Here is a 17,963-nt window from a genome sequence, read left to right as displayed (position 1 = left end):
TGTGTGTGTGTGTGTGTGTGTGTGTGTGTGTGTGCTTTTTGTCTTGTGAATGCTCATTATGACAGCAGCCACGGTTGTCTTCATAGAGCTGTCAGATTTCGATATACTGTCTTGCGGCCTACTCGCTGACAGGAATCACTGACAGCACAAGTCCCTTTGAGATGAAGTCAACTTTATATGGTGGACAAAATAATAACAATTAAAAGAAACACACACGAGTCTTAATTAGGCTAAGATTTGGATTGTGTACCACAAAAAACTTAACAAAAAGCCCCACAATGCATTTCCTTATGTAGCTTTTACATTTTCTGACAGGCTGTATAAAAAACATTTCTTTTATGAAGAATCTAAAATTGCTGTGACGCTGGATCATATTTGCTTACATTGTTTGGCAGCTGTCCCTCTACTCCTTTTTGATTGTTTGTGGGGGTGTTTGTGAATCCCTGTCTTATCCTTCAGAGTGTGTGTAGGTGAGCTGATGCAAGTGAATCCTTGTTCATCCTAGTTGCTTCTGCATTGGACCATTTTTGTTGTTGTTTTTGTTTTGTGTTTCCAGAAATCCAGCTGACTTCTACATTGTGTGTTGTCATCAGATCTGCATAGTGTAGAGTAAGCTGTGGAAATTTTAAATCTTCATTGTTGTGAACTAATACTCTTAAATATCATTTGTTTGTTTGCCGTTATTTTCACTGGACAATAGGCTTGATAATTAGGCTTTTGTTTGTTGTTTATATGTTGCTCTTAGCCATGATTCACTTTGTGCAACCTTTTATTTTTGAGCAAGAAGAATAGGGGAGTCGCATCATGTTACAGTGCTGTGAAAAAAGTCTTGAGTCTCCCCTGTTTCTTTATATTTTGTTGGCTGCAGGAATTTAATGAGTCGTTTGCAAACATATTTATTGTTGAGTTTGTACAATTCTAATGACCTTGAAAGTCAATATTTGGGATGACCACCTTTAGTATTCAACACAGCGTGAGAACTCTCTCAGGCAAGATTTCTTACCATTTCTTTAATCTTCAGGAATCTCCAGGCTTCTTGAAGGACATTTAAAGCTTTTCTTTGGATGTTGGCTGCCTTTCGTTCCACTCAGGATCAGGATGATCCCACACTACCTGAATAACGTTGAGGTCCGGGTTCTGGAGAGGCCAATCCGTGACTGGTAGTGTTTCTTTTTTTTTTTCTTTTTTTTTTTTTTTTTTAAAGGTTCCTTCATGACTGGTAATGTTTCATTGTGTGTTGGAGGCAGTCTTGTGTTTTTTTGCATTGGCAGTGTGGTTGAGATCACTTTACCAGACACTTTGCAGATGGTATTGCATGGTGGGTCCAAATCAGACTGTGTTTTTCTGTCTTCATAATTCTATCAGTTTTGCTGAGATCCCCAACACCACTGGCTGAAATACACCCCTAAGCCGTGACACATCCTGTTTTACTGATGATTGTAGATACTCACTATTGCAGCTCTCTCCTGTCCTTGTGTTAACAACAATTTGAACCAGAAATTTCTAGTTTGGATTTGTCACTCCGTAAAACCTGTCACCACTGATTTTCAGTCCTGTTTATATGTAAATTGGGATACCTCGTTTTTCCCTTCTTTAAGAATGGCTCCTTGACAGCCACCCTTCCATGGGGACAATTTTTGATGAGCTTCAGAAGACGGTGGATTCATCTGCAGAGCCAGATGCATCTCTCAGTCAGAAAATTGTTAGGCACAAGGACTGGACTGAAAGTGAGTGAAAAAGCAGCCAATGTCCAAACAAAAACTTTGAAAGTCTTTCAGAAAGACCACTTTAAAACAATGACCCGAAAATCAAAATGTAAAGAAATCAGGGGTAGCTCAACATGTTTTTTGTTGTTGTTGTTGTTGTTGTTGTTGTTGTTGTTTATAGTACTGTATGTTCACGTTTCTCCTAAACCACAGATGTCAGTCAATATTGAAAATAATCATTAGTCCCTCAGTAAATCACTCAGTGTGGAACTGATCTATAGATTGCAATAGTTTTGGTTGAAAATAAAACACATGTAAATAAAAAGGCTCATAGTTGGACAGCACTGCTTGTTTCTGGCTCTTGACACACATAGGTTCAAAAGCTCATTGCAGCTCTTTAGCAAGTTGGTGGCCTTCCCAGTTGAAGCAATTTGGTGTTTAACATCTGGTTCCGGACATGTGGACAGGTGGAGTCGAGGATCAAAACATGTTATGTAATCACAGATGTAGTTTACCAAGTGAATGCATAATCATTTTGTCACAGATTTGGTGTTCACATGCAAGTCATGGTATGTTGTTGGTGTTCACAGTAAAAGTGTAAAGGTGTCTTTGTTGGCAGTGGGTTGGATGGTGTAATTGCGTGTGGGACACCTTGTAGCTCTGGTGTTTGGTGGTGTTGGTTTGCATAATTTAAGTCTCACAGCTTCTGCTTGAAGTGCTGTTTGAAATAAAGCGGGTCAGGAGAGAGACAGATTTGCATATCTCAGAAGACAAAGCAACAGTGGGGAAAAAAGAAAGCCTTCAGTAAACGGCCTGAATAAGAAGAGAGTGGGTAGGGAGAAAGAGTGGGAAATTTTTGAGCCACAGGGAAAAAGACAAAACAACAAAGAAAAAAAACTTCGCGAGGGAAAAGAATGGAGGAGGAAGAAATGCAGATGAGACAGAAGAGCTTTTGGAAATGAGTGGAGAGGAGACTTTGGGGCAGCTGCTCGTACACAACAAACATTATAATTCTTATGAGATGCAACATAATTATAAGATAATTATAAGACACAAAGAGCATTATCTGAGTTTGATTTGGGGATTTGGCTCAAACACATATTTCCCCATGTAATTATGTAATAATCTATTCTTTATTTACATGTAACACAACCTCAAATCCTTTCCAGAAAATTTGGGACACTGTGTGAAATGTAGATAAAAAGTGAATTCATATATTTTTGCTAAAACAATAAAAACAACCAGTTTCAACATGTGATGTTGCATCTGTGCCATTTAGAAGTGGAAATAAGATTTAAGTGATTTCCAAATCATTGCAATCTAAGCTGATGTACAGTTCACAGTGAATCCTAAATTCTTTGAAAAGGTGACCCGAGTGCACTTCTGAGTTTCATTGGAAGTGGCTGGCAACTGGTAGATTACAGTCATAGCAATAGTGGCTGCAATATGTGGTGCCAACAGATAATTTGTGAAGCAGGGAACAGTAGGCTGACACATGTAAGTGACCGTTTCCAAAACAAAATAACAGTCTGACAAAGTTTTCTGCTGAGCTGAGACAGCACATAACACCCGGCGTTAGCTTGTTCCCACCCACACCGTGCTCCACTTCCAGTTTGAGTTGCTGGGTTAAAATTCCTAATGAAATGCTTGGTTCTGTTTGATAACTATGCTAATGAAAATAGTCATGAAGCCATCCTATAGATTAGCCAGATTTCCTTCATTCATTGCTACTTCATTAAATGGCAACATTTTCGTAATGCTGTAACCTAATTTCGAACAAGCAGTGAGGGATGTCCCGTGTCCTCGTGACAATTTGTTAGAGATAGAAGATGTCTCAACTTTATGTTGATTATGCACTTATCTTTCTAGGCACAAAAAAATCTAATTTTCTAGGATGCCATTACAATTTTGATGAAGAGCATTTCATTACCTGTATTGTATTATCTGTCTTTACTGACATAAAGGGATCCATTTAAATTGTCACTAATGCCTTGGCCTCATCAAATATGCATGAAAGGAAAGTCGGTGATAAACAAAAACACAAGATGGGGGAGAATAAATGAGTAGACAGCAGTAGACTGTAGATAAATTATGCGTTTATTAATCAGTATTTATGTTTGGTAGAAAAGGTGGTTATTTCCTATATTCTGGGTAAATGGAAAAGCAGCTTCTAAGAAAGAGAAAATACGACTGTCCACACTAATGGAAATGCTGCAGATTCAGATAGTAGAAACGCACAAAGATGGGATCAATAAAGCAATGTCTATGATAAAATAATCCCAAACAAAGCGAGGGGGAAAAGCATTCCTGTGTTAGTGAGCAAAATGTCTGTTTATCATTGTTTTTATTAGTATTGGATCCAATTTGCTGTATTGTTATTCATCACATTTCCGCTGTGTTGCATAATATTTGTTACATAATGAAAGCAACACAAAAATAGATGTCTATAATTTGGCTGATGGCCATAAGTAGGAACACTTTTATTGCAAAAAAAAGGAGAACTGCATTTAGGATCATGTTAATGTTGAAACAAAGTCGATTGCATAAGCCAGAGGGATTTCTTGTGTCACGATGGTTTTCTCTTTCTTTCTGCATCAAGTCGGATGTATTATAGTTTAATGACTGTGTCCCTCACATTGAGCTGTGTGAGCTGCTTTTCGTGGTTTACGAAAAGATTAATTGGTATAAGAGAAGTCATCCGGGGCTTCATTTGTCCTGGGTTGTCGTGGTATCTACATATTCTATTATTTCATCCCCTATTCTCAAATATCTGCAAACACTTGTTAATACTTATTATGTTTTCTTGATGTTATCTGTCCAGTCTTTCTTTTTTTTCCAGTGTTAATTCTAAAAGCAAATTTTAAATTTTAAATTTGACTAAAATGTCATTTAGTTTTGGCATCTAGGTTCTTTTGGTTTTAGTCAACTAAACATTGTAGAATATAAGATTGTTGTCGGCCAAACCTGAAGTTGATTCGGTTGACTAAAATATAACTTGTAAAAATGTTCTCCTGTTTTTACTGGAGAACGTTGCTCTAATGGGTTTAAAAATTATTTTCCCTTGACTCTTCTTTTCTTCCTAAGTGTTAACATGTTACGTATTCATGAGAAACAAGTGTGGGAGCTAGCTGTACTGTTCCCCGAGGGCTGCTGAAATGTGTTCCTGCAACATTACTAAACAAGGAGATTAATTCTGATTGGATCAAACTCTTCCCGCCTTTCTACAAAACTTATTCAGTTCTGATTGGATCTCATCTCTCTAGAATATTTTCATCTTGTTTTTATTCGTTGATGAAGGAGTCAATACTTTTCATTATAATTTTTGTCCTTGTGCATCAGCTTTTATTTATGATGAAAATGAGCAAACGGTTTAGAGAAATGCTTCTTTCCAAGCAGTTTGATTTATTATTGCAGATGCTCTGATCATTAAATGTAAATAATCTGTGATTGTTAGTGTTACATTTATAGTAAATTTTTAGGGTTTTGACCAAAAGTGTTGCAGTGTGCTGCAGTCATGCAAGAACAGGTGGTGGGAGGTTTTGTAAGTTACATCATGGAACTAGTTTTGCTCAGAAAAAATCTATAATATACAAATATGTTTTACTTGTTGCTGGGTGCAGTGTCATATTAGCTCCCACTGTGACAGGATTTGAAAATAAAATCAAACAGCTGCAGAATTTTAATGAGGGAGAAGAGAAAAGTAAAATATGTTGTCACGTCCATCACGGGTGGTTTCTGCTGGTGGATTTGTGGATGTGACACATTAAATATCTGATATTTCCCAATTCTCTCAAGTGTGATCAGAATTATGGCAACAATGAAAAGTGAAGTATCTTATTAGAAAGCACCCTGATAGCTGCTGCTCATAATTTCACCAAACTGATTTGGAGTCAATAAACACAATAAGGAGTCTTTTTTTCCTGATTTCCACAGAAAACTGCTCGCTTCCTCCCCTCCATCTGCTGTCTGTCAGGGAAGAAATAATGCACTTACAAAGTCTGCCAGGTCTACATCTTAGCTGCATTTTTTTAGTGTGCAAAGCATTGTTGAAAAAAGTGAGATCCTTAAGTCTCAGGATCTCGTGGATGTTCATGGAGCAATGACCCACAGTTTGCGCTGGAGCAGTTTGCAGCCAGTTGTAAAGCAGCTAGGATGAGAAGTGGCACCTCTGAGTCTGAGGCCATGGTTCTGAGTCTGAAAAGTGGCATGCTAAATCAGGGTTGGGAATGAGTTGCTGGAGGATCTCAAGTGCCTCAGGGTTTTGTTCACAAGTGAGGGAAGAAGGGAGTGGAAGAGTGGCAGGCGGATTGGTGCAGTATCTGCAGTATTGCGGATGCTGTACTGGTCTAAGTATGAAAGTGAAGCTGTTGATTTACTGATCGATCTACATTCCCACCCTCATGTATGGCAACAACCTGTGGGTACTGAATGCCAGTGGCATGAATAACCTTCCTGTGTGGGGTGTTTGGGCTCTCCTTTAAAGATAAGGCGGGCGTCCTTTCGATTTTTAAAAGCACATGTGAAAAAGCAAAGTCCTAATAATGTTGTCCTGTAAGGGTCAGAATTGGACAAAACAATGATACGTGCCGTCACTGTAAACGAGCAGAAATACCGTTAAGGTCCTTTCACAGACACACTGGGCTTTCTTGGGCTTTAGAAAGTTACTTTTTGAAAGTCTGCCACAGTGCCTACGTGTCACACTGTGACAGCTTTGGAATAATATTGTGTGAATTACAGCCACTGTTTCCTGTGTGGATGCAGCCTGTTCGGTGTAACAGGATAAATCTTCTCCCGCCCAATGTGACTCGGTCAGCAGAGTTTGATTCAGGAGTTCCTCTTTTATTGTGTCTGGCCCTGGGCGGGGTGTTGTCATTGTAACATCCTTCCGTACGGGACCTGACGTCCATGATTCACCTAACCCTGCTGATATCAGCTCTGCTATGAGTCATCCACAGCTTTATTTGGTTAACTGCTAAGTTCAGTCATAAAAGTGCAAAATACTCAAAGATTTAATTAGATAAATATTAATTTGCTAATGCTTTTGTGATAAACTGTCAGAAGAGAAGAAAAACCAAGGTTCTCTTAACATTGTTCTGTTAATATTGCATTTTAAGTTGCACAGGTGGTCATTGTAGAATGTCTGCATGATTGTTATTTGGTTGCCTTAAAAAAACATCCTGAAAATCTGTGTTTGGATGTCTTTTTACCTATAAAGCATATTCACTTGTGAGACCAGCCCAAGTGTTTTAAAATAGTCCATTGGTGGACCCTATATGTCAAGCAAAGCTGAATAAGCTCTTAAATCCCAGCCAAAGACATAATATTGGTTTAGAAAACAACACTTAAATTTATTGCTTTTTATTGATATTTTTTTATGCACCTTCTTTTGTAGTTAACTGTTTTATTGTATTTTATTTTATTTTTTCCTTGAAAATAATCTGTTGATGGCAGGCTAGTTTTAGAAATGGTGCATAAACTGCATAAACAGATTATGTAACCTACCATTCCTGTGTAATATTTAAACATGGACTGAGCTTGAATTTAATTGGCTATTTGAGTTACACTTCACTTATTATCCATGGATTTGATGTTAATGTGGTATTTCAGAGCTTGTTATAATTGGCTGTGAGAAGCTGGACTGGTCAATCAGGATAAAGCACATCTAAATGCTAATGGCTTTTTCTTTGTCTTTCTTCCTCCATTAGATTCATGATTTGCATTGAAGTGGGGCTTAACCGGATATAACAAGGGTTCCAGAAAAATGTTTAATCCCATCTTTCCTTCTTTGAATGTATTTAGTAAACAACTAGGGTAGGGCCTTTATCACTCTGGTACTTTTTGTTAGCATTGTATAATTACAGAAGTACATAAATATGACCGGATAATTGGACTTGTGCTGATAACCAGAGTTTTAAATGTCAGCCTTTGTCATTTTACAGATTGAATGGTGTGGATTTTTCACCACTGATCTTTTTTTTTTTTAAGTGGGTTGTTTTTTTTAATAGGTGCCATTGTTTTTAGAGTTTATTTTACTTAAAACAGTAACTGTGTGGTTCAGTGCCAGTTTTCAGGTCTTTGGTTGTTTGCATTCAGTCCAGCATGAAGAGAATATTAAATAAGCCAATTTCAACAGGTGATTTAATATTGACTGAGGTGTCTTATTGAATGCTTATTTTGAAAATAAGTTTCAGTCACACCCCAAAGGCTGTGAACTGTGTATGTTCTTGGGTTTCTTGTATATTTTTATTTTTACTTGGTTTTGCCTTGAGGCTTTACTCTTTGATATTTTGTGGATTTCAGTCTAATTTCCAGCAGTGAAACATCAAATATTGACAGTTAAGAGGAAATCACTCACTGGCCTGATAACACATTTTCCATAGCCATCAGTCATCCCTCATTGTCATCAAATTTTATGTGAATATGTATCGGAAGAAGCCCTGCACATAGTAAAGTGGTTAGAACTGTTCCCTCACAGCAAAAAGGTCCTGGTAAAGTCCAGTCTGGGGCTTTTCTGTGTGGAGTTTGCATGTTTTCCCCGTTTTTCCTGCTTGGGTTCTTTCTGCACGCTCAGTCCAGAAACATGCATGAGGTTCAGTTAGTTGGTAAACCTAAATTGTGAATAGGTGTGAATGTGAGAGTGAATGGTTGTCTGTCTCTTGTGTTGGCCCCATGACAGATAGGCAACCTCTCCAGGGTGTACTCCACCACTCACCTTGTGAAGCTGGGATACCCCCCCCCCCCTCCTCCTTGCACACCTGAATTGGATAAGCAGAAGAAAATGGATGGATGGATGTATCACAAGAGCCACTGGTCACACTGATCATGTGTGAACTCTGCTGAATCACATTTTCCATCTGAGTAACAGTTCATAGGGTTTTGGATTTTGATTCAGTAACAACATCAGTGACTTCATTTTACTTAAGCTTGACTCAAACAGTCCATAATAATACAGAAATAACCTGTTTCAGTTCCCACTGCTTCTGCCCCTTGCCTTTCTGAGTCTTGTAGGACCATTTTGGGTTAGAAAACAGATCAGCTCCCTGTAGGATGGACTGAGGTAGTAGAGAAAGTTTGCCACCTAATGGAGAAATTGAAATACTGCTTTTCTGAATCATTCTCTCCCTCCCACAGATGATTATTTTTTGTTGTGTTTTTGCTTCTGCCTTTCTGCCTCATCCTACTCTTTGTTACCAGTGTTGCATGAATAAATCTAAATGCACAACTAACTGAATTAAGTTGAATGTATTCTTTTCTCTCCTGTTGTGTTTTTCAGGTCTGAGGTCCTCCACGTTTGAATTGTTTCAATCATTATTCATCTACAGATACTCACTGTAGTTTGGAGCTTCATGGAGGGATTTCCTGTCCACTGACCTAAAGGGCTGACTTACTGGACCCGCAGCCATGTCGGCCTGCAGCACCTTCACAGAGCACGTGTGGAAACCAGGCGAGTGCAAGAACTGCTTTAAACCAAAGAGTTTGCACTGTCTAGCTCAGAGTAGTGGAGGGAAGCCTCCTTCTGAGCAAAGACCTCAAACATCCCAGCAACAGAACCTTCCAGCTGCTGGTGCCAGAGCCAATCCTAACCATACCACCACCAACTCCCAGCGGACTGGCAGTGGATCTGCTCGCTCAGGACACTTCCGTCCACCTGTGGCCAAGAAGCCAACCATCGCTGTTAAGCCCACTATGATGCTGCCCTGCTCCTCTGCAGGACTTGATTCAGATGGCAATCTCCAGCAACCACCAAAGGTAATAGAGCAGGGGAAAACATCAGCCTTCACAGTCTGGAATCGCAATGGACTGAACCGCAAAAGACCTGGTGGGCCCAGCAACAACAATGAAGGAGAGGATGACAATGATGAGATTGAGGGTTATGGACCACTTAGCCCAAGGACACCTAGTGGAAATAACAACAACAGTGGATTGACAGATGTACTTAAAGAGATTGCTGGGTTGGGCCCTGGTTCTAGTCCCACGCAACTTTCTGGCTCAAAGGACTTGTTTTGGGGTCGGATCAGTAGTTCATACCGACGATCCTTAGAAAGAGGCATACCAGCTTCAAGCTGTCTGGCTATGGGAAGTAGTAGTGGTGGTGGTGGTGGAGTTGGGAGCACTGCTCAAAAACGGGTATCCCTGAGCGATAGTACCAAGATCATCAGCACAGAAGGTGGTCGCTTTTGTTATCCGGACTTTACAAGTGAAAGTGAAGATGAGGAGGATGAAGATGATGATGATGAGGAAGACACTGAAAGGGATGATGATGAAGAGCATGAGAGCTGGGATGAAAGCGATGAAGAGTTGGTAGCCATGGAAATCCGTATGCGAGGACAACCACGATTTGCTAATTTCCGTGCTGCCACATTGTCTCCCGTTCCCTTTGCTGCGGGGAAAAAGTGGAATACTGTGCCGCTTCGCAACCGCTCACTACAGCGAATTTGTGCGGTGGACTATGATGATAGCTATGATGAGATCTTAAATGGCTATCCTTCTGTGGATTCCAATGGAGGGCTGATTTCCTACGGACCTCACGATATGCTAGGCAGCGGCTTCCTGTCAAATTCTGAGTCTGCCACTTCTCCTGAATCATCGTCATCAATACCGGAGGATTCTCGAACAACATCCAGCAGTGGTAGCAGCGCTAACTGTGTCCTTCGAAATGGCTTGCATTCTCCCACATTTTGTAAGCCACCTATCACCTGCACTTCTCCTCCTAAGAAGGAATCTGTCAACAGGGCACTGAGTCCACTAAAGGTAGCTGAAACACACAAGGCTGTCCTGGCTATCAGATTAGAGGATCAGGATGGCAGAGAAGGGATGCCAATGCCCCAAGCGCTTCCTGGTCAGCCAGTCACTATAAGTTTTAGTCCCACAGAGGAGCAAGCTAAACCATACCGTGTAGTAAATTTGGAAAAGTCATTGATCTGTAAGCCTTACACTGTAGTAGATGTCTCAGCATCCATGGCCAATAAAGATGAACAGATTCCAGATTCTCAAAAACCCAAAAACCAATCGATGCCTTCAAGCCCTACGACATCTAGTAGCACTCCTTCAGCCCAGGCCGTAGCTCCAATGTCCCCAATATCTGTGTCTTCTCCTGTGATGCCAACATCACCTACTTCTTTTGCTCTGTCAGGTTTATCCCAAAAGAAGATTAGCAGCATACGTTACCAAGAAGTGTGGACATCAAGCACAAGCCCTCGCCAAAAAATACCTAAAATAGATTCAGGGGTTGGGAATAATCCTGTCCCTGCCCTAACCACTCAGCACTGCAGCCACAAGTCAGCTCCCACTTCTCCCATTGCTGGGCTATCTTCTTCTCGAACTGTACCTGTGAAATCCCCCAATTTATCAGAGATCAAATTTAACAGTTTCAATAATGCAGGCATGCCTCCTTTTCCCATTATTATCCGAGATGAGCCTGCTTATGCCCGCAGTGCCAAGAATGCTGTCAAGGTACCTATTGTTATTAATCCAAGTGCATATGATAACCTAGCTGTGTATAAGAGCTTTCTGGGACTCAGTGGGGAGCTACCACAGACAAAAGGGATGGGTAATAGGGTAGCCAGCCATACTTATGAAGAGATTGGATCATCTGAGAGTGTCCAGTCCGCCTCAACAGAGAAAACTCTCTCTGGTAGAGGAACATCAGAGCGAGCCTCCTTTGAAGAGACAAAGGTTCCACTTGAAGCAGTGTCAAAAGCACCAAATCTACAACCTAGAACCACTACAGACTCTTGCACTGTGACAAGCACTGTAATGGGCTCGACAAGTGGGGCATTCTCACCCACTATATCAACAAATTCTCCCGCCAATCCTGCCATTACTGCAAATGCAAATGTACCTGCAGCCAGCACTACTGCCAGTATTGTTACACACACTTATAAGACAGGTGGAGATGCTGCTTGCAATAAAGATGATAATACAAGCTTAGCTTTATCTTCTGGGACAGCTGTAAGCCATAGGGAGGAAGCCAGTGCTGTGTTTTCACAGATTGTGGCCTCCATCCAGCCTCCTCAATCTCCTCCGGAGTCCCCATCAGCACAAACCAAATCTTTTAATTCCGAGGAGCTATATGCCCTCCCACCTGATGCCATTAAGGAGACCCTTCTTCGGCCCAAGTCTCTCTTTTCCCCAACTGATGGCTGTCTTTCCAAGTCAAAGAAAGACACACCCTCAAAAGTTTTGTCTAAGTCTCAGAGTGCCTCTGCTGCTGCCCCACTCTCAAGCCCCCAGCCTGAGCCCACTGCCCCCTTCCCTCCTCCAAGATCTACATCCTCTCCTTATCATGCTTCTAACATACTCCAGAGACATTTTGGAAACTGGACCAAGAGCTCTGCCTCCAGTTCACCAGTGCGACCTGGCGAAGGTGAAGCGAGTCCTGGAGGGGAAGGGAGACGTAGTTTAGCAGAAAGCTCCAAACCTAAACGCTGGATCTCCTTCAAGAGCTTTTTTCGTAGGCGGAAAGACGAGGATGAGCAGAGGGAGAAGCTGGAGAGAGAGAAGGAGAAGGGCAAGCTTGTCGGGCTTGATGGAACTGTCATTCACATGCTTCCACCACCACCAGCTCAAAATCAGCACTGGTTCACTGAGGCAAAAGCAGAAGATCCCACCCAGAAACCAACCATTATCTTCACCTATAAACCAGACACTGGCAGTAGCCACGGCGATGAAGGAGAACTACGGGTAGAGGAGTGCAGAGAAACTACAATACTGAAACCTGACGGAAACAAAGATCCTAGGCCTTTGAGTCCAGGCAAAACAACATCCTCACCCAAGGCTGGAGGAGAAAATTGCAAGGATTTAAGGTATTTTAAAATTTTTGTTTAGTCTTCTGAAACCAGCAAATGCCCTAAAAAATGCAGTTATTTAATTGTAGTTTCGGTTTTCAATAAGAATACTGTCAGAACATGAAACATGTTCATGTTCAAACATGTTCATAAAATCTCACCACTAGATTTTAGGTTTGCAGATTGCAGTGTTGAGTTCTATTGTCTTACCCCTCTCAATTCAGCTGCATAATCCTACCTACGGAGCGTGCTGACAAACAGCTTTAAAACTTTGTCAAATGAGCCCGATACATGTCGATATGAGTCAGTGAAGCTCACTTCTGACCGATGACAGCAATACTGAGGTGAGTTGTGATGAATATCCTGACCCTTTCTGTCAGTCAGATCAGCTGTTTTTGCTGCTGTTAGGCACAGTTAGCTGCTGTTAGCCAGTGTTAATGAAACTTTCCTTGAAGTGGATCTGACATTGTTAGACCTTTACACATAGCAAATAATTGCATTTTCACATTGTATGAGAGTTTAAACTGTCGGAGGGAATGTGAATTTTTTTAGGACACTCAAGCCTAAAATTAGCTTGGATAATGTTAGCTTATAACATGCTGTCGTTGTTTAGCTGGCTTGTTGTCAGCTGTCTGGAAACGGGATGATCACATGTCACATTAAGTAACTGTGACAATATCAGGAATAAATAATCATGTTTATCGACAAGGATGATGTTTTATTCAGATGCTGGTGGTGTTGTCACTTCCCTTCATGTTTTCACTTCTTTCATGAAGGAGACCCCTTCTCCGATGATAAACCATATGTGTGATCCTTCATATCTTCAATCTGAAGGTGCAGACAGAAATAACAATTTGCCTGCAAGCTCTCTACTCCTCCACCTTTAGCTTACTACCTATGTGACTGATCTCTAACCACATACATAAAACGCAATTAGGCAAAACAACAATGTCCATCTAGGCTACTGTATTTGAAATAGCAGGTCAACATGACATTTTCCCCTCCTGTGTGTTTTTAATGGATTCATTTATAAGTTTATGAGAATGCATCAGTTTGTTGGAGGATGTAATTACAACTAATCACTGTATATTTATGAGTGCAATATCCTTTTCTTGTACTAAATAACCTAAAAAAAACCTACTAATTGTACCTTTTTAACTTTCAGCTAAACTAAACCTTGAGTTGAATTGTGTTGCAAACAACTGCTATAAAATATGTGATCATTTCAAAACCAAAAACTAATACAGTTGTGGTATACAGTATATTCTTTACTTAAAGTACAAAAACAGAAATAATACCAGCATTGTGGGGGTTATGACAGAATGTGGGGTTTTTTAATATAGGATAACAATATAGGATAAATTGTTCCACTAAAAAACAAACAGATTTCAACCCTTGGGACATATTAAAAGCAAAATTAATATTTTTTACCCAATTAGTTGTAGATGTCCATTTTTGTGTAAGACTCAGAGTAGAACTAGTAAGAATCTATCACTCATGTTCACACATGTTTTTCCTCTGTTACCTCCAGCGAATTAATGAATGATTTTGCAGTGCTATGCCAGTATTACCATTACCTACACAGGTTTCCTTCATTGTACTCATGGGAGCCAGCTTAATATGAACATGCTCAGCCTTTATCAGCTGCTGCTTCAAGTGTCATAGTTGCTACTCTCCCCGTCATACATATCAGTCATCACAGATTTGAGAGGTATTTGATCTCAATCGGGCATGTCTACTTTCCTACTTACCCAGCCCACTGTGGTGTGATCTCTTCTGTAATATCCTCTATTACCTGCACAGCAGGCTTTGCGCACAGTGCATTCTTTAAGAGTAGCCCTCCGTTTCCTGCAAGTCGTTCAATAACACATTTATTAAACCCAACTTTAGACTGAGTTTTCCCTGCAGCTAGTCAAAGCTGCGGCTGTATCAAAGCTTCAACCACATTCATATGCACTCTTTCACACTAATTAGCCCTCGCAGTGTAGGTGCGGTGTTCTTGTATTCTAATTTCACAATTTTTCTTTGACCTGCCATTGCCCTCAGTATATCTTGAGGCACTTTTCCTGCAGTGTGACTAATGGTGCTGAAAAATGATAACCCAGATATTATCAGATGCATCATATGTTCTGCACTAAACTGTGAGCTTGTTTGTGACTCAGAATTGAAGCATTGTATAATTTTACATTTAATGTAGGGATGGTAAATAGTCAAATCAGCTAAATGTGGCTTGGACTTTGGAGATATTAAAAAGCAATTATGTCAAAGTTTCATATTTCTTTACTATTTGTTGACAGATAGAAAATGAAAATGCTTTTGAGTTTGAAGTTCACCAGCTACAGTGATTTGTCTATGATTGGTTTTTCTTTCTTTTTTTTAACCTATCAAACACCATATATTAGAAAATATTTTATAAAAATGTTTTGTAATATATTAGAAAATACTCTTGAATTGATTTGAATGACCTCCTTGCTTCCCAAGGTTGCTTTCTTCTGTGTTTAAATACTGAGTAAAAAAAAGCACATTAAAATTATTTTGCATAATTGGACCTGCTACCAAAGGGTCCATAGGGCTCTATGGTGGCTGAGATAGGGTCCAGAGAATGGATGGATAATTGGATTGGACCTTTTACTGGAGACTTACTGACAACAGCACCGTTCCCTCTCCTGTTTCATGTACTGTAACCCACAGCTACCCACATTATTAGGAATAACTTTCCATAAGTGTTACTGAAGATGCATCACATCTAGACACAGTTTATATCTTTTTCTCACCTTATCTCTCGCCTCCTGCTTAGTCCCTTTATATCTGTGCCACCCTCATATTGTCCATGTCCTGTTTTGTTTTTCTTTTCCTCCAAGAAAAGAAAATGTTTTCCCACCTTTTCTCTGTTTAGTGTAGTTTTTCACTCCTCTTCTATGCTTTCCTTTCAAAAATCTTCTCTTTCGAGCCCGAAGCACTGTGAACTCCTAAATATTTCACTCCTCCATCTTGTCAAAAGCTCAGCCCCATTCTGTCTCTTTTCTTTCTGCTGCTCAAGCTCCTATCTCTCGCCTAACCTTATAACAACATGTGCAAGAATCAAATGTGCACTGCTTCTGATAATATTATTGCACGTCTGCTGAGTGCTTTACAGCAGTGGGCTATATTGGGGTGTGCTCTATATACCCACTGAGAGCACCCAGTACATGTTGCCAATACCTACTAGTAATTAGTCCAAGCAAAGCTTGCACAGAGCACAAAGGATTACTCAAATGAAGTGAGAAGGCTTTCCATTCCTGCTCCCTACAATGAGTGTCCAGATAATAAGTCCAGAAATCCAGACGATATGCTTATTATTACAGTACAGTGCAAAGGTTTTGAGCTATCCCCATTTCTTTATATTTTGGTAGGAAAATGGAAAATAACTGCAGTGTTTTATTGAAACGGTCATGGCAATACAATATATAAGGCAAAAATAATTCTAACAAGTTTGAAAGTCAGTATTTGGTACTTATTTAAGTGGTGTAATGCACACACCTTGTAAAACACACTCGTTTAACCTCGACTCAGAGTTCCTGTAAAAGCATCTGTGTTAAGCTAGCATGATATAAATCCTAACACTAACTAGCCTAACCTTCAGAAGCTTCTCACCTTTGGTCTAACCGTTCTTCACACCTGACATTGATAAGCAGTTGTTTGGGACCTCGCTGTTAAGTTGTCAATTAGTAACTAAACTACTACATTTCTTCACTTGGCGTGTTGGTGGTAGGGTGCTGTGTTTTTCAAGGAAAAAGCAGCTAAATATTTGTCCCTAGCGCCTGAGATTACTTTCATGTTGTGAAAATGTGTAAAACAAATAAATAAAAAATGTGTCACCCTGTTTTAGTGACAGATAATAAAAGGATGGGAAGTATTCATAAAGATCCCAGTTCAATTATATTGTTTAAAAGATTTCTTCTGCAGGGTAATAGATTTAAGTCTTGTATACAGACACCCAACACCAAATTTAATGTTTGGTTTTAAAAACAGCAACCTTTGCGACTAATCACTTACTAATTACTTACCTAGAAACACAACACCCATTTGACAGAAAAGGTGTAACATGTTTTTGTAGTCTTCTTATAAACCTATACAACACATACACAAACTCACATATTATGAACCAGTTCCAGAGTTCATTTTAACAGCTTTCATATTGCTTGGCAGATGAGGGGTTAAGCCTGGAAGGGTTTTGAATCAGTTTTATTGGTGAACAGTGGGTGTGCTCTTCAGCTTTGGCAAACACACATTACCTTAGACAGGTAACAGCGTTCAAAGAGGAAGCAGCAGGAGAGAGAACGAGGAAAGAACACATGCAGAAAAAGACTTTCTTTATTCTTCTCAACAGCGCGGTTGCTGTACCTAGAATGTGATTCCATCTACACGTTTGTGTTCAGGGTTTCTAGATGGGAAGCTGTGTGAGCCAGTACAGCGGGTAAGAACTTTAAACTCTCTTCTGCCGCACACCTTTGTAACCTACGACCAGCCTGGTCATTTGAAGTCACATTGAACAGCGGGAAGAGAGGTTTGAATTTAATTTGATTTGCATTTTGGATGAGGCGTTATTCTTCTCTCGCAGCAGAGGAGTGAAAATGCACCCAGGCAGTTTTGCGATGTCTAAACAAGTCAGGTCCTGACCACTGGAACATGTAGCAGCCATAAAGGTATTTGTATCAAGGCCTCTCAAAGTTTACCCTGGATGTTTTGTTCATACGGGATTTTGAAGTGGAGATTGGGCTCTTTGTGATTTAGTGCTCTTTTGAGCAGCATTATAGCTAGTTGTTAGCTAATAATAGACCGGATCTGAGTAAAATCAGTGTCAGCTTTGTGCAAAGCAAAAAACGGGGAAGAATAAGGATACGCTGGCGTGTACAGGCAGAACAGAAGATCTTTTGCCTCGACAATGTTCTATAAGCTGTCTTGGCTTACTCCGTTTTCAGGGTGCAGTTTTGATTGCTTCATCTTTTCACAGTTTACTTACTTTTTGATTCCTTGTTAGCCGACAACATTGTGTTATGTTTTTATTTTAACTGTCAGCCGCTGGTAAGTGCAGAAGTAATGCACGATAGTACCTTGGGAACTATCGATCAACTCTTAAAAGAGACATGGACGGTTTATAGCCTTAAGACACAGCTGAGACAGATCATAAATGTGTCACGTCTGATGTTTTCCTCAACACAGCGCTCCAGGGTGGAGACAGAAACTCGAGCCGCTAGGTGTTGTCTTGATGACTCTTTTCTTTCATGTAACGGTCAGATGTTGCAATAGTTTTCCAAATGAACAATGAGTCTGCACCAAAACACAAGGGGAATGGCAATTAGAAAGAAACAGATTAACGTCCAGTGCATTTGGCTGTAGCGAGATGCAAGATAACACAGCATGCCATTCTGTTAGGAAATCATGTAATAGTTTAATTCCTTTTTTCCCCTCAAAATATCAAATATTTTTA

The 17,963-nt window shown here is 40.1% G+C and overlaps 1 protein-coding gene across 5 annotated transcripts in view; it reads left to right on the top strand.

Moving 5' to 3' along the window:
• The window catches only part of peak1 (pseudopodium-enriched atypical kinase 1), a 102,034-nt gene that overhangs the window by 65,419 nt on the left and 18,652 nt on the right, over positions 1–17,963 (top strand). For 4 of the 5 annotated variants that reach the window (XM_005731408.2, XM_005731407.2, XM_013910419.1 and 1 more), the window contains one exon: positions 8,980–12,511. In XM_005731408.2, the coding sequence (XP_005731465.1) occupies positions 9,108–12,511 (3,404 nt within the window). In that variant the 5' untranslated portion in view covers positions 8,980–9,107. Of the gene's footprint in view, positions 1–1,106; positions 1,161–8,979; positions 12,512–17,963 lie in introns of those variants that run through there. The other variant, XM_005731410.1, reaches the window with a different exon arrangement.

This window comes from Pundamilia nyererei, unplaced genomic scaffold (genome assembly GCF_000239375.1).
Source record: "Pundamilia nyererei isolate P.nyererei 1_Seehausen unplaced genomic scaffold, PunNye1.0 scaffold00043, whole genome shotgun sequence".
Classification (NCBI taxonomy): Eukaryota; Metazoa; Chordata; class Actinopteri; order Cichliformes; family Cichlidae; genus Pundamilia; species Pundamilia nyererei.
The sequence above is the reverse complement of the archived record's forward strand: the minus strand, read 5'-3'. Positions and strand labels throughout refer to the sequence as shown.